The following is a 25,002-nucleotide window of genomic DNA, read 5'->3' on the forward strand; positions in this document are numbered from 1 at the left end:
TATTTCTTAGGAGGTTTATTTTAATGAAAGTCTAAAATTTTAGGCACAAATACCTTGCATATTGTTTAATTTGTTTCTGTGACGCAAAGCTGAATTTTCAGCATCATTACTCCAGTCTTCAGTGTCACATGATCCTTCAGAAATCATTCTAATATGAGGATTGGCTGCTTAATTATTATTGGCACTCAATTATTAATAATCCTTATATTCCATAATTAATAAAAATATATGAATTAAAACATTTTGATTCATGAGTTAGTGTGTGTACATATATATATATATATATATATATATATTTTTTTTTTTTTTGATATTCACACAATGAAAATAAACATTAAAAAAAAACTTTTTTGCAAAGAAAATTGTAAATACATTTTAAACTTTTAAAACAGACTGACAAAGATATTTATAAAAATAAAAATAAACTCACACTGTTTATCCTTTCAGTTTGCAAATCTACTTTCAATAACATGCATTATCTTAATGTATGTTAGTATGGTTTTATTATGTTCACTGGTAGATATTAAATATGATGATATTTGCATTAGTTTGTAGGGCAGAATTTGCTCTAATTTCAGACCGTTTTAAGTAGACAGCAACATACAAAGAGAGATAAGACAACTGAGTGATCTAGTCCTGAATTTCAGCCATTACATGAGAGAAATGAGGAAGACTGTCACTAATGACACCATCACCCAACAGCCCCATCTAGTGCTGCATCAAACACACGCCATCTTGAGAAACATCTACAGGCGTTTATTTTAAAATATAAAAAGAGCAAATACAGTGGTGCATTGATTAATCTAATAGTTGTGTGATTTAATACTCAATGAGTTATTACAATCAACATAAATCATCAGCTGTACAATGTAAAAAAACCCCATATATTACAGAAATAGAACAACTTATATTTCATTGTACAATTTTACAAAGATTTCAGTAATTTGTTGCTGAGTACTGAATATCTTTATGGTGTGAGCAAGTAAAAAAAAAAAAATATTGTGCTTCTCATTGCTGGGAATCTTGCTACTATGTGCCTCAAACAAATCTTTCAAATATTCAATAAAATATAATATTGGTAAATCCAGAGACTAGCTCTTTCTCATGAGCGCTTGTAATATCAACACGACTTTATTTTCATATTTGTGTGTCTTTACTGAAGTTGCATAAAGTCAGTCGGTCAGTCAGATCAGAACAAGCCAGATTTGAGTGTGCAATATGCATGAGACGATCAGTGGGCTTGATCTTCTGGCGTCTGCTCGCTGAAGCCCAAACACTGAGGATGCGTGTCAGTCATCAGCTGCTGATGAACCACCGCTGCATCCATGATGGAGCTTCCCAGCGGGTCCTGAACGATGGGCCGTCCCTCCACTGACTTCTCGTTGCTCCGTCCTGGAGCTTGAGGCTTCTCTATTCCGCTGAGGTTCCAGCCCACAGGAAGTGACATCATAGGCTCACCTACCAGCAGGATACAGAAGGACAATCAGGTGCACTTTCAGTCAACACTTATCACACCATAGCTTAAAGGAACACGCCGACTTTTTGGGACTTTAGCTTATTCACCGTATCCCCCAGAGTTAGATAAGTCCATACATACCCTTCTCATCTCCGTGCGTGCCGTAACTCTGTCTGACGACCAACCATAGCCTAGCTTAGCACAAAGACTGGAGGTAAATGGCTCCAGCTAGCATACTGCTCCCAATAAGTGACAAAATAACGTCAACATTTTCCTATTTACATGTTGTGATTTGTATAGTCACACACAGTGATTTGCTCGCAGCACTTGAGAAGCCCCGTGGTGAGGAGCAGAGTTCGCTCAGAGTTGGAGTAAATCACTCCGCAGAAGTAGCAGTGCTTCGCCTTCTGAGAATATAGTTCCCAGTATGTATAAGGTTAGAAGATGGCTGTGTCTCATGTGACTTTGTTATTTGTACACGCTGTGACTATACAAATCACAACATGTCAATATAGGAAAATGTTGCCGTTATTTTGTCACTTATTGGGAGCAGTATGCTAGCTGGAGCCGTTTACCTCCAGTCTTTGTGCTAAGCTAGGCTAGCGGTGGGTGCATCAGACAGAGTTACAGCACGCACGGAGATGAGAAGGGTATGTATGGACTTATCTAACTCTGGGGGATACGGTGAATAAGATAAAGTCCCAAAAAGTCGGGGTGTTCCTTTAAATCACTGCAGCTTTTTACCTGGAATCATTTGTGTTGGTGCGTCAGAGCTGTAGTCCGGATGTCTCTCTCCACTGGCTTCCTCCATCTGTAATGACATTATGATCGGATAATAACAAATATGGGGGTAAAATTGTCTATTTTTGGCACTGATTGTATTATATCAAACCATTTTCTCATTTAGTCTGCCATTTTGAAAGGATTTTTTTATCGAGCTCTTCTCAATGCATCATGGGATTGCCTTCTCCAGAAAAAGATAAATTTAATGCAGTGTCATTTTAGTATTATTCAATTCAGTTCATGTTAATTTCTATAGTGCTTTCAAAGCAGCTTTACAGAAAATGCATGTTTCAAATATTACAATCAATAAATGTATTTATTAATAATACCAAAACACTGCATTGCATCTTTAATAAACTGTTATTATTAAGAAATTAACTATTTTAGTATTTATTAATATTTTGAATTAGCTTTTATGATCAAAATTTGTATTTCATTTTAGTTTAGATTTTAGTAATTTTGTTGTCCTTTTGTCATTTTTGTAAGTTTTTAAAATATATATTTTTTTATTTTTTTTAAAATAAACTTTCAGTTAGTTGCCAAAGCAACATTTGTAATTTTGAAAAAAGAAATAAGTTTTTTAATAATATTAATATGAACTAATATTAATATTTAATTTTCTTTCAGATTTATTTCAATTACCGAATATGATTTGGTGTTTTAGTTTTAGTTAATTCAATGCTAATTTGATGCTGCATAATTTTTGCAATAGTTGTTGCATCTAAGATGCCTTAAAATCCTGTCTAGATAGACGGCTCACTAGGATTTGGAGTGGGAAGCTTGTCTGATTACCTCAGCACAGATGGGTTCTGGCAGTCGACTAGATGTTTGTCCTGTATCTTCCAGTTTGAAGGTACTAAGAAGAAAAAGTAGCAGAACGCCTAAGAAAAAAAAAGCGAACCACTAACTATTAGTCTAAGTGTGCACTTGAATCTTACCAAGACTTGCTGGACAGGGGAGCTTCACAGTTCACAGGTGATTCCAGCAGCCCGAGACCCTAGGAGGAAGTGAAAAGTGCACAGCGTTTATGGGTGGGACCTTCCTCTGATCTAAATCGAAGCATAAAACTAGTCTAAAGCTTCCCCTCTAATCCCATGAGATGATACAGTTAAACATCATCAAATTATCTCTCCTGAACTGAGAAGAAATTGTTTGGTAATCCATGAAATTGTATTTTGCATCAGTTTAAAAGGGACCCTTTTTCAAAATCTTGATTTTGTTTTTAGCTTTACTAGAATAGTATTTCATGCTTGAATGTTCAATAAACACATTATTTTTCAAGTATTTGTCATTGTTGCATCTCCTCTGTTCCCAGTCTGTCAGTAACACTGTTTAGTTCCTATCTCTATGAAGCCCCTCCTTCTGAAAAGCACAATGTGCTCTGATTGGTCGGCTGGGCCAGTGCGTTGTGATTGGTCAACCACTTGAAATGTCCCTTCCCTTACCATAACCACAAGTTTCAACACAATAGAGTGGTCAGGTGCAGGTATGACGTCACTTTGTAGGCCAATCGGCAGTTAGCGTCACACTGGTTCCCTCGACAAAAACCCACTAGGATATTTCCATAGGCTTTTGGATTATCGCAAAAAACAATTTAGTAAAGGAATAATACAGATTATGTGATCAAAACACGTTTATGATACTTTCATGTTTTGTCCATCAAGACATTTTTCACAGATGAACACAACTTTTATGAATTTTGAAGCCTAAATGCATTCATACTGATGTTTTTTATGTCGTAGAATAAAACGTGAAAGTGTCTAGAGATTGTGTTCACCACAGACCTTATTTCAGCCATTTAACCAAAATCCCATTAAAAAACCCATTGACTTCGGGACGATGGAACCCGAAGTGCTAAAATGCTAACTCACTTCCACGTTTTGGCCTACAAAGTGATGTCATACCTGCACAACTCTATACTAACACGACTCAACTAGGCCCCGCCCCTTTATTTAGCATATGCCTTGGGCGTGAATTATTTAAATGAGGAATATTGTGACGTGTTCGTTCCTGGAATAAGACTCAAGACTACAATGGTGAGGCGTTTCAGGGAGTTCAGAAACTCAAGACTACAAGAGGCGTTTCAGGGAGTTCAGAAACAGTGACACTGATATAGAGAATAACTCCCACTGGAGGGACTTTTTCATGATCAAACAGCAACATTACACTAAAGAATGCTTTACAAGTAAAAAAAAAGAAATAGAAAAAAAAAAAAGCATAATAGGACCCCTTTAATCATTTTTTTTTGTTATCCCTATGCAAAGGAATTATTTAGTATTGTGTTGTATTTTTTATTTTATATCTGTTGGCATGTGTTAGTACCAGTGCAGTGGTTCCGTTAGACGGCAGCGCCGGAGGCACCGGCTCTTTCTCTTTGGGGTTTGGTGACAGTGACTGACGCTTCCTAATGATGTACTCATATGTGCTGATTCCCTGAAACACTGTGACAAGATACATAATGAATAAAAGCTGCTATCTACCTTTAAAAGTCAATAACGCTTGGATCAACACTTACACAAGTAAATATGGAAGCACAGTAAGTGGGAGAGCAATAACAGAGCAGCCAGAGCCAGCAGGATGGTAATGAACGCCAACACCAGCAGACTAATAGAGCTGGCCTCTAAAGGTGCCGCCGGAAGGAAAACCAGCCACGTTCCATTTCCTTTCACTGCTAGGAAATTAAAAAATAGAAATTAAAACGTTATGCCACCGTTCAAAAGTTTGGGGTCAGTAAGATTAAAGCTACACTGTGTAGGATTTTCTCCCATCTAGCGGTGAAATTGTTTATGACTACCAACTGAATATTACTTTCTAGCCCCTCCCATTCCGAGGGCGTTTTAACCATAGATATCATATATAAACGCTAGATGTCTTATGGCGCAGTCACTTCCGGCATCACCGTTCGGCCATCTTGTCACAGTGAAGCTGTGAATTAAGGTGAGTGACGCACACAAATCCTCTTATCTCGCTGAAATCTTGACGGATTTACAAACGGTTTGGTTTCTTACAAATGTTATTAACGTGGCTATAATTCCGAATGCTTGAACATGTATGTTATAATTATTCATATGTATGCAGTGTATGTATGCAGTGTCATAACTACATCTCTGACGTTTATAACAAACCAAACCGTTTGAAAATCGGTAGAAAATTGAGCAAGTTATGGTTATTTAAAAGTACATGCACCATTAAACAAGTGAGCGAGCACACTGTGGCAAGATGGCCGCCACGTGCGGACGTCGACCTCCATTGGCCAGCAGCGCGCACGAGACATCTAGCCTTTATATATGATATCTATGGTTTTAACTCCTACGGTGGCCGTATTATTTCAAATCTGCCGGCAGTCGCGAGTAATCTCCCCCTCGCATTCGTCACGGTGCCACTGAGTGTCAAAACGCGAAAGGCAAAGCTTGAATTTCCAGGTATGTCCCTCTTTGGCTAATATATTTTCAAGATGGAGACGCAACATGGCTGCCGCCATTCGAGCGACTCGCTAGTATGTATTCTAAATGGCAGATTCTACGCTTACGAGAATACTTGATTAGTTGGTAGAAGTAATTACACATTAATGAGTACATATCATTTTGAAAGAACAAAGTGTTTTTGGCTAAGAATCAACTTAAAAAATTACACAGTGTAGCTTTAAGTTTTTGAAAGAAGTCTCTTATGCTCAACAAGGCTGCATTTGTTTGATTAAAAGTAACAGTAATACTGTGAAATATTATTACAATTTAAACTAACAGTTTTCTATGTGAATATATTTAAAAATGGGTTACACTTTATTTTAAGGTGTCATTGTTACAGTGTAATTATATATTTAAGTACTGTGTAATATTAAGTAACTACATGTACTTACTATAGGGTTAGGGTAGGATTAGGATTTGGTTTAGGGTTAATTGCTTGAAATTATGCATTATTTACTGTTATTACTATGGTAAGTACATGTAACATGTGTAACAAAGTGCTACCTAAAAAAAATAATGTATTTCTGTGATCAAAGCTGAATTTTCAGCATCATTACTCCAGTCTTCAGTGTCACATGATCCTTCAGAAATCATTCTAATATGATGATTTGCTGCTCAAGAAACATTTCTGAATATTATCAATGTTAAAAACAGTTGTGCTGCTTAAAGTTTTGTGCGGAAACCGTGATTTTTTTTGGTCAAGATTCTGATGAATAGAAAGTTCAAAAGTACATTGTAAAAAATGATCGTAATTTTAACGGTAAAAGACTGTAAAAATGCTACAGTGAAAAACTGTAAAGTTTCCGTACTATATACGGTAAATAACTGTGATAGATCTAATGGTACATTCCCACAATTCCCTGCATGACACTTCACATTTGATGTATTTTTGTTGAAATAACTATGTTTCTTCATAGTTTTCTTCGTTTTTTTTCTAATCAGTTATGTACGTTAGGGTTTTATGTTACATTTAATGTTGTTAAATTAATGTTTATTGCATTTTTAAAATTTCATGTGTGTTACCGTGATGGTGTTTAATGTTTGTGTGAATGACACTGTGCAGCTTATATTAGTATTAACTTTCTTGTGGAAGAGCTGCTTGTGATGAGCATTGATTGATCATGTGACTCTCATCACTGCTGTGATTGGTGGTTATCAGTGTATTTCAATGGTACAAAACAGATATTAATACTTCAATAGGATGGTAAATTCACATTATATCAGATAATAAAATACGGTTTATTACTGTAAATTTTAAGTTAAGTCTGTAAAACCAATAACGTTGCTACCGTATTTTTGACGGTAAAGTTCTGGCAACCACAGCTGCCGGTTTTTTACCGTAAAAATCACGGTTAAATTTTTTACAGTGTAGCATTTATTTGAAATTTAAAAAAAAATTGTAACATAAATGTCTTTACAGTCACTTTTGATCAATTTAATGAATAAAAAGTATTAATACTTAAAAAGATCCAAAACTTTTAAACAGTACTGTACGTCTACAAATTCATTCCGTTCAAAGCACTGCTGTTATAAATAAAATTTGTCCATTTACATAATTTATCCACTAGTTGGTTGACTAGTCAGTGTGTCAAGCATACTGATCTTTCCCTAGAAGCAACCATGAACTATTCTTTAAACTAAGGAAAATAAGGGAAAATCACATGATGACTCATGGAGACGAATAACAGGAAATGAGTCCAGAGACACGGACTCGTCTTACTCTGAAACTGCGGCGCAGTGCGTAGGACAGCAGGATTCACATAGTGCTCAATGAAGACAAACAAGACGACAAGAATGAGGAGGATCATTCCAGTAACAGCAGAGGAGATGGTTATGAAAAAGAACCTGGGAAAAAACAATGATTCCTATTGTGAAATGTCTTTAAAGCATATAAATATGCAAATGCTGGTTCTCCATTTGTGCTATTAAATGACACTTCTGCTCACCAGTAGTTCCTTCCACCGACGCAATTGTTCAGCCATTTGCAGTGATGGTCAAAGTCGGCAATGCATTTGTTGCAAGTACTGCAGTGTTTGGCTTTAGGTCCCCTGCAGAATGAGACGTGATTATTCCCTAAAGCACACGGTCAGGATGTTTAGACGTATCTATATCAGGACTGTGTGCCATTCAGAAATGAACTGAGAATTTCTAATTCAAATCCTAAATTTGAATTTGAGGTGAAAATAGGATGATAAACAATTGCATTTTAAAACAAACAAACATTCAAATGGAACATTGCTATTGTAGACTAAAACTATGAAAAAAAAAAATTGTTAATTGAAATAAAGCTCAAATAAAATATAAATGTTAGATGAAAAACTTAAACTTAAATGTTAAAAAAGCAAATTATTACTCTCCTAACTACTAATAAATTAGAAATGTTGCCTTTGCAACAAACTTAAAGAAGACTAAAACTTAAATAAAATGAATTAAAGATAAATAGAAATATAAAAAACAAAAACTAATAAAAGTGAAAAGAGCACATAAAATTAAACTTAAACTAAAATGAAAACTGAAAATATAAAAATATAAAATCTAAATAAATACTACAATAGTATATACAAATTCTGATTTGTCTTATTTTATATTATATATTACATTATATTATTAGTGCTGTCAAATCAATTAATTGCATCTAACATAAAAAAATGTGTTAACATAATATGTGTATATATATATATAATTATATTTATATTTATATATGTACGTGTGTGTATATACTGTTTACACACACACACATCAATATATTGTATATGTGTGTATGTGTATGTATATACAGGGTTCCCACACCTCGGTTAACTTCAAATTCAAGGATCTTTCAAGGACTTTCTGGGTCCAATACCCTCAAATTCAAGGATCTTTCAAGGACTTTCTGGGTCCAATACCCTCAAATTCAAGGACTTAATGTGGAGACACATTTCAAGCGAGAGCAAGGCTATATGGTGTTACCTTGTGAGATACATTGTAACAGTTTTCATGTGTCGAACACAATTATTATTTTTTTGCATTCATTTTTCGACATATGACAGAGATCTGATATTCAATTTTGTCGCATTTCTGTTTTGCATAAAACTGAAGAATATTCGCTAAATTATCTAATATTAACTGCATGGATTTTATTGAAAACTCATGTAACCAGTTAACAAGTTAAAATATATGAATATGCTTTTAAGTTTTTCTTGCCTCATGGATTTACATTACATTAACAAGTATTCTTTGTAATCTTCTTTGGTGAGCCAAATATCTTGAAACTTGCATTTTCCCGGCATCACGATTCATCGGTTTCAGACTATTTTTGCAATGTTTCACGGTGTGTCTGTGAAACGTTGAGGTTCCATCGTAGAAGTTCCGTCTGTGCGTGAACGTCATAGCAACATACAACACAAAGTACCTCACGCGGGAAACACTTAATGTAACGCGTAAATGCGCATAACTAACGTAAAAATCAAGCAAGCAAGTATGCAAATATGCACAGGCCACAAAGTGTTGGCGAAATAACACATTAGCGGAGCGGAGGGAATAATATGGAACTTTTTCCAGAAAACTATATAAATTCACAAAATAAATTCAAGCACTTTCAAGGGCCTATATCTATGCATGTTTGCAACTTTCCAGGGCCTTGAAGTTTTTTTTTCAGATTTACAAACGTTCAAGGATTTCAAGAACCCATGGGAACCCTGTATATATGTGTGTGTGTGTATATATATATATACAAACAGGCATACACACACATATTATGTTAACAAAAACTTTTGTTAGATGCGATTAATCGATTTGACAGCACTATATATTACATTATATAATATTATAAGGAAATCTCACTAACCAATACATAAATTCCTCTTCCTGTCTTTGAATTCCCACTCATGAATTAAAAGGTGAATTCTACAATTCTTAATTGTTTTCCCAACTCTAAATATTGTTATTAGCAAATATTCCATGTAAAACGTCTTGTTTCTGCTAATGTACATACACATCCACCTCACAGAGGGTGCAGTGCAGATTGTCAATCACATGTTGATGTTTGCTGTTGTCAAACACTGGCATGGGGTCGGAATAATCCTTCCTCCTACGAACGCTCAGATCCGCAGGGTCAATTGTTACGGCCGCCACGTGAGTGACCAAATGCAGAACAAACGCAGTGCCAATCAACTAGATAGGAAGTGTTAAGGTTAAACAACAATACAAAACATATGCACACATAGATTTAGTTTCAGAGGGTTCATATAACTCACTGTCCGCAGTGGAGAGAGATGGATGGCTTGATTTGTGTGAGAGCTGACTACATCCTACATTTATCTGCATAAACACACACTGCTGACATCAGCCTGTAATTGAGCTCTTGCTGCGCAGCAGAACATCTGCCCTTAGAGATGCTTGTGTGCCACAGCGTTTCCTACACAATTCTGCTTTTCAGTTTGTTCGTTAGACTGATGCAAATGATTAACTCAGGAGTTTCTGAGTCTTTTTGAATGATGCATTTAAAAATGGCTTATAAGAGTCAATTATTCATGAACTGGACAAACTGGTCATGCTGTATGTTGGGGTTTGATTGCAATGCGACAGAAAGATGCGCTGGGTAATGCTTTACAATAAGGTCCCATTAGTTAAAGGGGTAGTTCACCCAAAAATTTAAATTACTATTTATAGGTCATAGGGTCAGAGGTCACTCTCCGCAGGAACTATGGATATTTTTCTTACAAAAACGCATGGCTTCGCATCAGAAGGCCTTTATTAACCCCCTGGACCTGTATGGATTAATTTTATGATGGATGATGTGCTTCTTTGGGCTATAAAATCTCAGGTACCATTCACAAAGCTTGGAAGAGCCAGGATATTATTTAATATAAGTCTGATTGTGTTCGTATACACCTAGGATGGCTTGAGGGTGAGTAACTTTTTGTAAAGTGTTACTGTTGTTTACTAATTATTTTTGTGCATTCAATTCAGACTGCAAGCTTACATTTTAGTTTCTTTTTGCATCGTTTGCCCAAACCAAGTGTTCAGGAAAAGCTAATTATTTTGGCAATGCAATGTGGTGCAAAAATTACACATTTTCTGCTGTAAAGCTGCTTTGAAACAATCTGTATTGTAAAAAGCGCTATATAAATAAAGGTGACTTGACTTAGTATAACTGGATTTTTATGGCAGAAATTAATGTTAATATTGGCAGAGCACTGTAAAATAAAATCCATCTAATTCAACTTGAAAAATTTAAGTTCAGTTGTTGAAACTTGTATGACTTGAAAAAATTAAGTAATGTTGCCATGACAACATATAATTTTTTTACAGTGTACATGTGTATTTTTTTGTGATCAGAATCACTACCATGAATTTTTTAAAGGGGGGGTATTTGTAAAGGATACGGCGTATGCTGCAAAGCTCCATGGTGCTGGTAGAAGAGGAATGTAAATCCCGAAACCCACGATGGCCATGAAGCTGTACATCAGCCAGGCTATCAGCTGGAAACTGTGCAGAGGCGGTGACCATCCGTTGACCCTGGAGTGCATTGGCATTCCCACCAATTCAATTCTGCTCCCTCCATTTTGGGGTGCCGTCCGTCTACGGTGACGCCCGAAGCAGTTCAGCTGCAAAAGACAGAAACGCTAAATATGAATACAGCTCTTAAATATGGGAATAATATGTAAAACCAGAACTGTTCTATAATACATGCATGAAAGGCTAATAAAGCATTGTGCTCTGAGAACAGTCTCTTCAACCAGCATGAACAATGAAACATTTTAAAAAGAGTCTGCCTGACATCATTATGTTGGCTTGACAAAGCTGTTACTGTACAGGATTGACCTTGGGTTACAGTCTTTTTCTGTAAAATCCCCAACCTGAGACTAAAATGTCTAAATGCAACTCATAGAGCCTTCTGCCTGTTCTATCTATCTATCTATCTATCTATCTATCTATCTATCTATCTATCTATCTATCTATCTATCTATCTATCTATCTGTCATAACAACCACAATTCCCCAAATACCCAGGTTTTTCAAACTACATAAGCTCTAAATCTTCAGATTTCCCCTTTCCAATTCTCGCTTCAATCTTCAAAAAATGTTTAACCACAGCTAAATAATTTAGACAAACCAGTGAACACATGTTCTACACATCAGTGTTATTGCTAACTTTCACCTTCAAGTGCACAAGTTAGCAATGACAAGGAGTCCTGCTGTGCTTTTCCTGTTGAACATGAACAGAAAGATTGTGTTGCCTAGCAAATGTCATCATAAAGGCGATGCGTGTGTGAAAACAGTGTAATAATGAGTAACTTCCACAAAACCACTTCATCAAGGAACTCTTGTATTATTATCTCGAATAACAATGTGAAACATTAACTTTTCAAACAGAATGAATGTTGTTTCTTTATTTAACTTTTTTAATAACTCTACAGTGGCGAATAATTTATATTAAATTATTTTAACAGCTCAAACATAAAAAGCGATACATTTCCATATGTTTCAAACTTCAAAGCATACTTACATTAGTCATTGAACAGCTTCCAGCAGTTTTCTCTGCTGATGTTGATCATTTGGATCTCTTGGATACAGTTTGCTGATCCATTGATTTCTTAATGATCTTCTTCACAGTCCACTGTACAACAGAAGAGTCATTTTCAAAGGCACTATCTAACGTTATCCAGTCCGAAAACGTTTTATTCCTGTATTTAACGAATCAAATGTTTATAATGTCATTATTCGTCAAGAAAAAGGATACAATATATTCTCACGCGCGAGGCGGTGCTCATCTGACTTCGACAAACACACCACGGCGAAAGCTTAACTGTTGAATATTAATTAGGTCACGCTTAGTAGCCAACCAATGGCGAGCGGCACTATTAGCATATCACGCTGACGTTTCAACAGCTCATGAATATTAAGTGGCGTAAATTTGGATTCGGCGCTTTTGCCGTGGAAACTGAAACGTGAATGCTCCCCCCCCCCTCCCCAAACTCATATTAACAACAACAAAAGACCGCAAAGAAATGTAAAAATTTAAGAGGAAATTCAATCAAAAGAAAGTGGAATTAAAGGGAGAGTTTACCCAAGAATGAAAATGTGTCATCATTTACTCACCATCAAGTTGTTCAGTGAAAAGTGCAAAGAATTATGAAGAATTATAACATTATGAAGAATGTTGGCAATCAAAAATTTGACGGTAGCGATTGACTTCCATAGTTGAAAAAAAACTATGGTTACCAACATTCTTCAAAATGTCTTCTTTTGTGTTCAGTAGAACAAAGAAACTCATACAGGTTTGGAACAACTTGTGGTTGAGTAAATGATGACACAATTTTCATTTTTGGGTGAACTATCCATTTAAAACTTCTAAAAAGAAGTGACCATTGCGTGACTGTAATTTGATATTGAAAAGTTAAAACATTGTGAAACAATGTAACTACAGAACATGGAAGTTCTCAGGGGTGGAAGATTTTAACTGTTACCTAGTTACCACTAGAAAATGCAAAGCCAAATGCAAATGAGAACTCTCGATGAAAGTGCTTTGAAGAAATGAGAGAGCTCAGCACATTTTTACACTGCAGCCAATTATTTCCTGTTCCCCATCGCATATCTTAATACATTGCTTGAAATACTAAACTCAAAATTAATCTGTGCATTTAATGAATGAGTGAGCACTGTTCTGCGTACAGATTGCATTGCCTTATTTATGTATTCTTCTTGATATTTGTTTTTTATACTTTTTAAGCAAATTAAAAATGTTTTCATGCATCTTTTATGATTTTTATTTATTTGACTTTTTATGTAAAGCACTTTGAATTGCCATTGTGCATGAAATAAACTTGCCTTTTTTCACAACATCACAATGAACTGAACACGGGGTGAATTTTAAATAATTTCTGTCCCTCATTTAGCAATGACTAACCATCTATAAATACATTTTGTTTTTACTTTTATACACTAAACAGTTCTGGCACTTTGTTGGGCTGCTGCTTGTAAAATGAGTCCTGAAGCAAATCCAGTTCAGTGTCCCAGTATTATTGGCACACATTGGAGGACAAGATGCAAATGCTTCTTCCTAGAGTTCATAAGATGAAAAAGAGAAGCTAACATACAGCATAAATGTGAACTCCTACAGATCAAACATGTGGTCAGGGCTGAATTGGGAAAGAAACTTGAACAACCATTTAAAAAAAAGGAAATCAGTCACAGAGTTTTTATTTAAAAACAAAACATGAACCTGTACAAGCTTACAGTCCTTTATAACAGCACATAATTACAGCGGGTTGGTGTCATCAGCTGTTAGCGGTGGAGCCGGGCTCTGGAGACTGCAGGAACTCATACGGGTCTTGGACCATCTCGTTCTGATCTCCAACACCCAGATGAGGAGAACTTCCTGATCACGGTCAACAAACAAACTTAAGTTATTTTTCAGAAAATTAAGATTTCTTTTAAGCACATACCCCAAAAATTCCCACACTGTTGTTCAGACGATTGACAAAATTACCACCAAAAACCACTGAAATTAGTTCTTAGACCATTTAAATTTTCCAGCATTATTTATTTTCTTATTATGTCTGTAGCAAGGCTATCTTCAAGGGCGAGAACAAAGTGAATAACAAAAGTCATGCAATTGACATAAAACCTATTCTACATTCTAAAATACATTCAGGCAATACATCAGTTAACCTGTTAAAGTGAACCTATTATGCAGTTTTTCGGATATTACCTTTCATGCAGTGTGTAATATAACTGTATGAATGTAAAAGGTCTGCAAAGTTTTACAGATCAAAGTGCTTGTCAAATAAAGTTATTGACTCCTAAAAGAACGAATCGATTGTGAACTGCTGAAGCGAGTCGTCAGCATATCAATCTAACCTGTTACAAATGATTTTTTTTAAATATATATTTTGCATTTTACCTTCACTTCAGCAATAATTTGCTGATTGTCTTCTTTAAAAAGAGATCAACCATAGGTCTGTATTCCAAAACATTTATAAATTACAACTAATTAAGACAAAAATGTAGTCTATTTACCATAAAAATTGTGTATTTCCAGTAAAATATGTTTAACAGTCATTGGAGTTTCACAAGGAAGGCATGATCATGGTGGTTCTAAATGTTTCCAGCATTTTCAGCAGCATTTAACAGGAAATTTCACCGCTGGAAAGATGAATGTGTATTTAAATTGGGTCATTTATGTAGTAGAAATGTGAAATTATTTTAGAAGTTGGTGCCTTCTAGAACGAGAAAAGCCAGAAAATGTATTTTTGGCTCATGTGGATGAAAGACAACAACTCCCAGAATGCACTTGCTTCGCTGCCCTACGAGGCCACTCCCAAGCCACGCCTACCGGTTACAGAGGGCAGTGTCGGAAGAAATGATACAACTAGCCTACTAGTCGACTCGAAACTGAAAAGACGGCGTTTTATCGTGAGATCCCCCTATGGGCGGGTTGAACACATGCGGGACGAGCTCCTCCTACTGGCTGTAGTCTCTCGCCTCTGGACAAAAAAGCCTCCGATGACGCTAAATGACGACTTTTTTCCAGACACACAATACAGAAATCTCTCGTCTCAGGGGGACATGAGGGAGGGAAGCACGGTCATTCCAAAATACTACCGGGTTTCTACTGATACAAAGCTTAATGCTAATCGGTGAAGTATCCCTTTAATGCCTGTGATGTATACTATAAATATGACTCGGTACCTAAATGATGCTGATCCCTCTCTGAAGCGTTTGACAGGGAAGAGAGATTGGATGACGGTCGTGATCCGACTCTGTCCACCGCTGCATCCTGGAACTCCTGCAAGAGTTTGGCTGTGTCGTCAAAGTGCTGATGACCGTCCTCATGATCCGGCTCCTTCTTCACACATTTACCTACAGATAGGAAAATACGCCGATAGTCAGTAATCAGTGAACCAAAAACAAGCGTCTTTTACAGTCGTGAGGTGTTGATGTGTAATATATGACTCACTTAATGTGTTGAGCATATCTAGAGACATGTCTGGGTAGCTCTTCATGGACATGAAATCAAGCACTGAGCCGGCTTCATCTGTTCCCTATATGCACCAATCAGAAAATCTCATTAAATGGTACCTTAAAAGATTTGAAACCTTTAGCATAAAATATGTATAATTCTTACCGGCATGCCACATAAACTAGACTTAGCGTCATCAATCGGCATGTTTCTTTTCTGAAATACAAACACAGCATTATAAAATGTTATAATTATTTATATGCTTATATTATATAATACAATATATCAATGTGTACACTACCGTTTAACAAGTTTGTGGTGAAAGAAGAATCTTCTACTCACCAAGGCTGCATTTATTTAGTCAAGAATACAGTAAAATATTATTACAATTTAAAATAGCTCCTTTCTATTTAAATATATTTTAAAATGTAATTTATTCCTGTGATCAAAGCTGAATTTTCAGCATCATTACTCCAGTCTTCAGAGTCACATGATCTTTCAGAAATCATTCTGATGTTTCTCATTATTATCAATGTTGAAACAGTTGTGCTGCTTCATATCTGTGGAAATTTCGTGATACATTTTGTTTCAGGATTCTTTGATGAATAGAAAGAGTTTATTTGAAATATAAATCTTTTGTATCATTATAAATGTTGTTTAATTTAATGCATCCTTGCTAAATAAAAGTATTAATGTCTTGCAAAAAAACCCTGAAAGTTTTCAACGGTAGTGTACATTGCTGGAATTTACTGTTCACAAAACACTAAGAAGGATTAAAAACCATGATCATAAAAAGTAGCTCGTCAAGAGACATTTTTTGTTGATTTTTACTACCTGTCGGACTTGAATAACAGCCTTCGAGTGATCACCAGCCGTCATTTTATCCAGCAAATCGTCCACAAGCCTTTTGGTAAAACCCCCACAACCCTTAACAAACTCCTGCAGACTAAATCACACACACACAAAAATCCCATCAATCAACTGAGTCAAATGAACAGCAACAGATATTTGATGAGCCGAAGGTTTGGACCAAACACCTGAGAGCGCACTGGACCCCGGTCTCGTCTCCATAAGCGGAGTAAAGCATGTCCATCTCCTCTGGAAGCAGATCAGGGTAGACAGAGTTGTTCTGAAGGGTCTGAGTGTTGTACGCACTGCTCAAAAACGTCACTGAAACAAAAAAACAGGCCAAAATTGCAATGACAGACACATGCATAATATGATGACATGATATTATAAATGTAAAGATTCTGGTTGTGATTCTGTGGTCAGTTGCATAAACTGCTTAGACTAGTCTTACAAGTTAGTCATCTAACTTTTTTTTTAATTAGGACTGGTCAAAACTTTATGTCAGTCACAGCAAAAAGTAGATTTCTAGTCTGAAAAAGTAAGACTGATTACCCCTCGACTGCTAGTTGGTCAGACTAGTTCTTAAGAGAGTACTTAATGATTTAATTACCGACTATTTTAGCAATTTGGAGTCAGTACTAAATGTGATTCACAACCTTAAAAATATTATTAATGCATGTGGCAATAAAAGATCTGTTACCTTTGTGTCTCCTGTCGTCTTTAAACCCCAGTGACGTCAGTCCAGGTATGAGCTTATTAGCCAAAGAGCTCAAATCTACAGGATGAGTTTCTTCCTCTGTGAACAATAATCAATGTTTTCTTCAGACAAATTATATTATTCCCCTGGATGAACTTTCTTCAACAGGGTTAGCCACCTTTCAGCATAAAGCTATGTCATCATATTTGATATGCACATTTCTAAGGCCTCTAATAAATGATCAACATGATCAAAACTTTGCTGAAAAACCTGTTGCACACAATGCCTCCGGTTGTCTGATTGATAGTTCATACTTTTTTAACAAGTAAAATAATGCATTTTGCATCACTGTAAAAATGTCCACCTTCAGGTCTTGGTTCACATGTCTTTTATTTCTGTGAAATATTTCATGATTTTTATAAAGTAAACGTAAGAATAACTTTTACATTGCTAGTAATATTTAAAGATGAACACTTACTGGACTGAAGCAACTTTAAATTATATTTTTTTGGGGGAAAAATCATGTTCAAATCAGGCTTTTAAAGAATGTTTATTTGTTCATCTCTTAATCATCATTGTATTGCCTTGCATTAAATATTTTGACCCCCACAATAAAAACTACAGAGATCATAAAACGAATCATTTAAATTCACTCTACCCAATTGATTTTGTATCCCCAACTGTATTATTGTAATGTTTTAAGTGGTATTGTGAATAAACTCAAACTCAAACTCAAATATCATCTTACAAAGACATTATTGGGTGATATAGAGTGACAACTGATTTTATATTTTGTCTAAAAGTTCAATAAATTGTTCCATTTAAAAAAAATGTTGACTATTTTTTTATATGTCATTTTCTTCTTAATCATTGTGCATAATTGCCAGCAAATTACCACCTCATTGCTATACATATATAGACCATTGCTATACAAAGTAATAGAAGCTGAAACAGTGTGAAGTTCATACCGTCTCCTTCAAGATCTTGATTTACAACATTGTATATCAGGGAACCCTCAGAGTCCTTCTTAAGGTAACCAATCTACATGCAAAATAAAACAAATGTTAAGGTTAGTGGTTATAAAAGTTTTGGTTATATTGTAATAATCTGCATTTATGTAACTCAAACAGTAAAGCGTGGCATAAGCAATGCCAAGGAAATGCAAAAAGAATGAAGAATGAATGAATTTTGAATGCAATGTACTGTATGCCACTTTGGATAAAAATGTCTGCCAAATGCATAGATGTAAGTAAACTGTGTCTCAACTATTAGTTATAAATATTAAGTTATAGCACAGTCCAGACAGAATCTATTATGGGAGAAAATCTGCTGAATGCTTATTTATGATTTTAATGGAAATGTATTAAAGGGGACCTATTAAGTTTATTTATATAGCACATTTCATACACTATGGCACTATACACTATGGCAATAGAATATTTGCATAGAGTCTACTTTTACTAGAATAGTTTTTCATACAATTTCATGAAAAAAAAAACTGAAAAAAAACCTTATTTTTCACAAAGTGCAATGTGCTCTGATTGGTCAGCTGGACTAGTGTGTTGTGATTGGTCAAGTGCTTTTTGGGAAAACTCAAGACTACAATGGAGGCGTTTCAGGGAGTTCAGAAACACTGACACCGATATAGAGAATAACTCCCGCTGGAGGGACTTTGTGCTTTGTAACTTTTCAGACCTTTTTTATGCTCAAACACACTAAAGAAAGTTGAAAATGTAAAAAAAAAAAAAAAGAAGCATAATAGGAACCCTTTACATGGAACAATAGAGCTAAGAATACTGTCTTATTGGACGTTAAAAGCATTAGGAAATAATATAAATGAGTTATATTATAAAAAAACACATAAGGGCAGCACCTTAGAGTTTGGCATGAAACGGTTGATTCGATCCCGGGCTTCATCTGCCGCGTGCTCCACCAGTGCCAATACGTGCTCCTCCGCCGTGCTGTCCGTCAAACTGCAAGCGTTGCCCTCCAGCTCATACAGATCACTACACAAGCAACACATCTGCTCAGTCACACACACTCACAAACATGTGGAACGTTCAAAAGTGCTGCCCTGCGCTTTACCTGATGATGGGCTCTTTGATGGGCTGCTTTTTGGATTTTTTGGGGTATTCCGTGTGGATTGGCATGATCTCCGTCACCGGTTCCTCAGGTGTGATGTCATCATCACCCAAAATGGCAGCCTGCTGAGAGAAATCCATGTCCTGCATAAAAGACATGCTGCGCTTCAAAGCTAACAGCCGCTCCTGTGAACAGAGCACAAATAGAGCAACACAGCAACCATTTACTCCTCCTGCGGGAGGTCTTAGGTATGCCATGAAGATGGGAGTCGAACACGGGATGGATTGAGATAAAGAAAGAGATTGGATAATGGGAATACTCGTCTCTGAACCCGCAGAGCACCCGAGCCAAATTGATCACGTCGACTGCTCAAAATGAATCACCTTACTAATGCAATAAAACAAGAGAAGGGTCTGACGCGCCAGTGAAGTCTGTGATTGTTTCTCCATGTAATCCTGAAAAAAATTAACAGTTTTAGGATTTTGAAAAAAAAAAGAAAGAAAAAAAATTAGGAAAAAATATAGAATAAAATTAGGAAAATTTAAGATTCTGATTCTTTATTATTTATAGGTCACAAAGAGCAACATCTAGTCAAAAAAATGTTATATATACACTACCGTTCAAAAGTTTGGGGTCAGTAAGATTTTTTAATGTTTTTAAAAGAAGTATCTTCTGCTCACCAAGGCTGCATTTATTTGATAAAAAACAATTAAAAAAACAGTAATATTGTGAAATATTATGACAATTTAAAATGACTTTTCTATGCGAGTATATTTTAAACTGTAATTTATTCCTGTGATCAAAGCTGAATTTTCAGCATCATTACTCCAGTCTTCAGTGTCACATGATCCTTCAGAAATCATTCTTATATGATGATTTGATGCTCAAGAAACATTCATTATTATTATCAATGTTGAAAACAATTGTGTACAATTTTTTTTCAAAATTCTTTGATTAATAGAAAGTTCAAAAGAACAGCATTTATTTAAAATAGAATATTTTCTAACATTATAAATGTCTTTACTGTAACTTTTGATCAGTTTAACTCATCCTTGATGAATAAAAGTATTAATTTATTTGATTTCTTTCCCCCAAAAATAAAATTTAAATTCTTACTGACCCCAAACTTTTGAACGATAGTGTTTAATGTTACAAAAGCTTTAGATTTCAGATAAATGCTGTTCTTTTCAACTTTCTATTCATCATAGCATCATGAAATAAAAATGTAAATAACTGTTTTCAACATTGATAATAATCATAAATGTTTCTTGAGAATCAAATCATCATATTAGAATGATTTCTGAAGGATCATGTGACACTGAAGACTGGAGTAATGATGCTGAAAATTCAGCTTTGATCACAGGAATAAATGACAGTTTAAAATATACTCACATAGAAAACAGTCATTTTAAATTGTCATAATATTTCACAATATTACTGTTTTTTTATTGTTTTTTTATCAAATAAATGCAGCCTTGGTGAGTAGAAGAGACTTCTTTTAAAACATTTTAAAAAATCTTACTGACCCCAAACTTTTGAACGGTAGTGTATATATTAAAACATATTTTATATATTTTATAGACCTTTCCCATCACTTTTTAAGATTTTATTAAATGTGAATAATTTTCCAGGCCTTGCAATCACAATTTTAAAATCCCTTGATATTTCCGACCGGGGGAATCCGGAAATCCTTCCATTCACGGGCGGACAACAGATGCTTTTTGGAACATTCTTGAATCATGTTGATTTTTATCCTGATCATATAATTCGTAATGAAAAATGTTTAATAAAAAAAAGCAAAGAAAGAAGAAGCATTTTCACTAGTGGTCTCAGATATTTGCACCCTAACTATATAAATCACACTCATTTTTCTCCAAGTGTTTAGATTTGTAGAACCGCATGCTTCCGAATCGAATGGTAATGATGGCACGCATGAACTGGACGATGAACAACAACGGCAAACAATAACAAAAACAAAGTGCATTAAAAATGTTACTTTGCTCATCATTTTGAATCCCGTGTGGAGAAGTTTCTTGGCGGCCTTGTAGTAAACCGTCTCTGGTCGGTTATAAACCATGGCATTGTCACACATCAGCTTGAAGTCTGCCTGGAGATGTCAAACCCACAGATTCAGACACAAAATAGTCACTTTGTAAAAGAATGTCATTTCAGTGGACTAGAATATATTAGTAGTTCCAAAAAGAATCTGAAAGTGAAGATTGTAGCCGGACACTTGCATACCTTGAATTCTGTGATAGTTTTGTATTCATTTTCAGCAATTTTGTCCTTCATCGTGCTAAAGTCCATGGGATGTTTGATTATCATGGAGTAGCCTGGTGCAATGGCGTCTGTCACAGGGAAGGCGAAGAATCCATGTGGATCTTTCCTGTTGAGACAGAAAGATTGTCCTCATATATTCCAGAAATGAGGAAAGATGACGATTAGATGACACTATGCCATTTCGCAGGGTCTCACCTCTGAAGCAAACGCAGGAAATGCTCCAAGAGCTGCTGGCGAGGGGTGGATTCATTTTCTAGGAAAAGCCAAACGGTAAAAAGATAAATAATTTGAAATCCATTTATGATTTGTCTTATAATTCCAGTTTAACTCATACATTTGTAACTGAGGCTTCAGAATTGTAAAATTAATTTGAGTTTTAGCAATGGAAACTATTGTAAATGTAGTTTTTAGTGTGAAAAATTATAACTTAATATATTATTTGAGGATTCAAATTTTGATGTCAATATATATTTTCATGGTAAAACTTCACAATAAGGTTCCATTTGCTAACATTAGTAAACTACAAACGTTTACAGTATTAATCAAACTACTTTTAATGTATTAAAGCATTTATTTAATCTAATCTAGTTGTACCTTGTTGAGTTCGACAGGCTCGTACGGGTCGATCCGCTGGCTGCTCCACTTCTACTTTCACTCCAGGATGAAATTCATCTGCCTCTGATTCCGATTCAAATTTGTCCCGCTTCCTCTTCTTCTCCTCTGGAACCACCTGACGCGATACACTCCTTTAGTAACAGCACTCAACTAACCTCTGGATGATCAAACAGGCGTTCAGTGGGCTTACCTCCACCGGCTTCGGCAGGGTGAACGGCTCCACTGGTCCAGTGGCGGCACTTTCTGACTGCTCTCGCTCACGTTTTTTCTTTTTCTCCTCCTGGATGAAACACATACAGAATTTGTACGATTTTTTTTTTACATTTTCTAAAGTGAATGTGAGTGCTTTTTGACTGTGCAATCCAGTGTTATTTTAGTAATTAGATACTAATATATATATAATACTAATATATATATATATACAGTAAATTATTAATATTTTTTTTCATTTTAGATAAATTTTATTAATTTTATTTTTATTAATTGTTATTTCAGTTTGAGTTATTTTAGTACATCAAGTTAAACTAAATGAAAATGAGAAATTTTGCCTTTTTTTGCCAAAGGTTTTTATACCTTTTTTCATTTCAAGTAAAGAAAATTTATTTTACAGAATTTGTAAGATGAACGTAACAAGATTTTGATTTTATTTTTACATTTTCTAAAGTAAATGTGAGTGCTTTTTGTCTGTGCAATCCAGTGTTATTTTAGTAATTAGATACTATTATATATATATATATATATATATATATTTTTTTTTTTGTATTTTTCATTTTCATTTTAGATAAAGTTTTAGTAATTTTGTTTTTATTAATTGTTATTTCAATTTTAGTTATTTTAGTACATCAAGTTAAACTAAATGAAAATTTGAAATTTGGCCTTGGCAGCTAACTGAAATAAAAAAAAGGTTTTTATACCATTTTTCAAATCAAATTTTTTTTTTTAAATGGTTTTAGTTATGATTTTAGTTAACTAAAATAACCCTGGTGCTGGTGTAACCAACAGGGCATTGTTTCTATGTATGGGTCAGGCCCCACTTCAATGTGAGTTTATGGGATTTTTACATATTCTGGGTGAATATAATATGTTTGATCAAGAATAAAGGTTATTATACAGCTATAAAAAAAATAGTATGTGAATTTTATTATGACTCAGTAGTTTTCAATCCTGGTCCTGGTGTCCCAATGCTCTGCACATTTTGTATGTCTCATTTATTTAACAAATCTGATTCAGATCATCAGCTTGTTAAGAGAGAGAGATCCATAAACTGAGATAGGAGAGACCCAGGATCAGGATTGAAAAACCAGTGCATCATGCAATGATAAATGTTGTCATACAACCTCATCACGTTTCGTGTTTAATTCAGCAAGTAGCATCCAATTATCCACATAAAATTAGCAATCCAATTTTGTGTAAAATGTCTTTACTTTTGGCAGTCTGATCAAATAAAAAGGCAAGAAAAAAGCTAAAATATATATTTTCTGGTTCATTTTAGTAGCATTAGGTCGTGCAGATATGATGAATATGCATGCTCTCATACTGTGCACAATATACAAGATTTAAGGAATCATGAGCAATCATTATGTAATAGTGATGCTTGACTTCTGAGTGTTTAAGAGTCGTTCTTTTCACTCACCTTTCTCCTCCTCCTCTCATCATCATCTACGTATTTCTCCTTCTCTGATTTCTTCTTCTTCTTCTTTTTCTTTTCTTTGTGCCGCTCCCACTCGTGGTCAGAGCGGTCGTCATAGTAACTGGAGTCATGTCCGGAGCCGGAGAGCTCGGTCACTTCACTGCCGCCCACCTTGAGTACCAGCTTCAGGGGTTTATCCAGGGGTTTGTCCTCATAGTCTGAAAAACGCAAAAGCCATTAAGAGACGTTCTTAAAATGAATAATTGTTTTACTGTGCATGAGTGTTTTGTACAAGCATTGAAGTTAATGACACTTCTGCTCTTTAAAATTCTGCTGTTATGTCACTTCTCATTAAGAAATCATTATCATTATCATTATCTCATTATCAGATCAAACCCACACTATCACTATAATCATTTAGACAAGTGGGTTTCAAACTGGGGCCTGAGGATTGCAAAGAAGTGCTAACAAGTGTAACAAATGTAAAAAATAAATAAATTATATTAAATCAATGAAAAAAATTATAAAATAAATAAATATGAAACGTTAAATAAATTTATAATATAAAATAAGTTTAAACTAAAATAAAAATTTAAATAAAACATTTGACAAAAATACCAAATAAATGAATAATAATACATCTAAGAGTATAATACAACAGTGAACAGAAAAAGTAATAATGCAATATAAACTAAATGTTTAAATAATTTACAAATTACACATTTAAATGTCACAGTATAAATTAGGTGTAACGTTATATACATGAAAATATATAGCTGTCTTTTCAGTCTTATGATGAGAATGATCATATTTGTGGGGTCCGTAGCATCTAAAGATCGAAACCCACTTATTTATACAACGCCCTGAAGAAACAATCATTAATTATACAATTTTGTGTGGTTTTGCATGAATAAAACCAGATATATATCGCATTCACTGACTATTTACATACGCACTTGCAGAACACAATTAAAGTGATTTTCACATGCATCTCCAATATTCACCTCCTTCAACCGCTCTCCACTCGGGTCTGTGTTTCTTGTGCTTCTTCCCCATAGTGTGTCTTTATTTATATGAAAAAGAATCAGGTTTAATCTTCAGAATCTGCGTATTTTAGTCTCACTGCCGCTCTTCGTTGCAGCAACAACAACATTAGTCGCTATGCTTAACTTCCGGCTTCAGGTGGCGTCGTTTCCGGCGC

The 25,002-nt window shown here is 35.0% G+C and overlaps 2 protein-coding genes across 5 annotated transcripts; both read right to left on the reverse strand.

The window, feature by feature from the left end:
- Positions 1–798: 798 nt before the first annotated feature.
- Positions 799–12,504, reverse strand: zdhhc11 (zDHHC palmitoyltransferase 11). 2 transcript variants are annotated; one of them, XM_084087937.1, is made up of 11 exons: positions 12,193–12,504; positions 11,070–11,291; positions 9,677–9,855; positions 7,650–7,751; positions 7,424–7,548; positions 4,755–4,910; positions 4,562–4,680; positions 3,178–3,236; positions 3,032–3,095; positions 2,201–2,267; positions 799–1,458 (listed from the first exon to the last, which is right to left on the reverse strand). In XM_084087937.1, exons 1-11 carry the CDS (start codon positions 12,199–12,201, stop codon positions 1,232–1,234), a joined length of 1,329 nt encoding a protein of 442 aa, XP_083944063.1. In that variant the 5' UTR covers positions 12,202–12,504; the 3' UTR covers positions 799–1,231. The 2 variants fall into 2 exon arrangements, with proteins under 2 accessions (XP_083944063.1, XP_083944064.1); XM_084087938.1 differs by having other exon boundaries at positions 4,755–4,907; positions 12,193–12,465.
- A 1,350-nt stretch (positions 12,505–13,854) lies between these two features.
- On the reverse strand, positions 13,855–25,000 carry brd9 (bromodomain containing 9). 3 transcript variants are annotated; one of them, XM_084088224.1, is made up of 18 exons: positions 24,806–24,988; positions 23,805–24,019; positions 22,362–22,451; positions 22,151–22,286; positions 21,752–21,809; positions 21,518–21,662; positions 21,273–21,383; positions 19,660–19,731; positions 19,280–19,398; positions 19,068–19,200; positions 18,163–18,235; positions 17,198–17,293; positions 16,686–16,818; positions 16,483–16,594; positions 15,814–15,864; positions 15,646–15,730; positions 15,378–15,548; positions 13,855–14,064 (listed from the first exon to the last, which is right to left on the reverse strand). In XM_084088224.1, exons 1-18 carry the CDS (start codon positions 24,855–24,857, stop codon positions 13,964–13,966), a joined length of 1,953 nt encoding a protein of 650 aa, XP_083944350.1. In that variant the 5' UTR covers positions 24,858–24,988; the 3' UTR covers positions 13,855–13,963. The 3 variants fall into 3 exon arrangements, with proteins under 3 accessions (XP_083944350.1, XP_083944351.1, XP_083944352.1); XM_084088225.1 differs by lacking the exon at positions 19,660–19,731 and having other exon boundaries at positions 19,280–19,401; positions 24,806–25,000; XM_084088226.1 differs by lacking the exon at positions 19,660–19,731.
- Between the last annotated feature and the right edge of the window lie 2 nt (positions 25,001–25,002).

The sequence above is a fragment of the Abramis brama genome (genome assembly GCF_963993115.1).
Source record: "Abramis brama genome assembly, chromosome: 17".
Classification (NCBI taxonomy): Eukaryota; Metazoa; Chordata; class Actinopteri; order Cypriniformes; family Leuciscidae; genus Abramis; species Abramis brama.

What these genes read in the sequence shown, in the direction of transcription:
- zdhhc11 (XM_084087937.1), bottom strand. An exon ending in GGAGCTTTGCAGCATACGCC is followed by an intron (nt 9,856 to 11,069) that starts GTATCCTTTACA and finishes CTTCCTATCTAG; the next exon opens with TTGATTGGCACTGCGTTTGT. An exon ending in ACCAACACAAATGATTCCAG is followed by an intron (nt 1,459 to 2,200) that starts GTAAAAAGCTGC and finishes TCCTGCTGGTAG; the next exon opens with GTGAGCCTATGATGTCACTT.
- brd9 (XM_084088224.1), bottom strand. Translation starts at nt 24,857, where the DNA reads ATGGGGAAGAAGCACAAGAAACACAGACCCGAGTGGAGAGCGGTTGAA. An exon ending in GATTCAAAATGATGAGCAAA is followed by an intron (nt 19,732 to 21,272) that starts GTAACATTTTTA and finishes AATTTTTTTCAG; the next exon opens with GATTACATGGAGAAACAATC. An exon ending in CTGTTATTCAAGTCCGACAG is followed by an intron (nt 15,865 to 16,482) that starts GTAGTAAAAATC and finishes TTTGTATTTCAG; the next exon opens with AAAAGAAACATGCCGATTGA.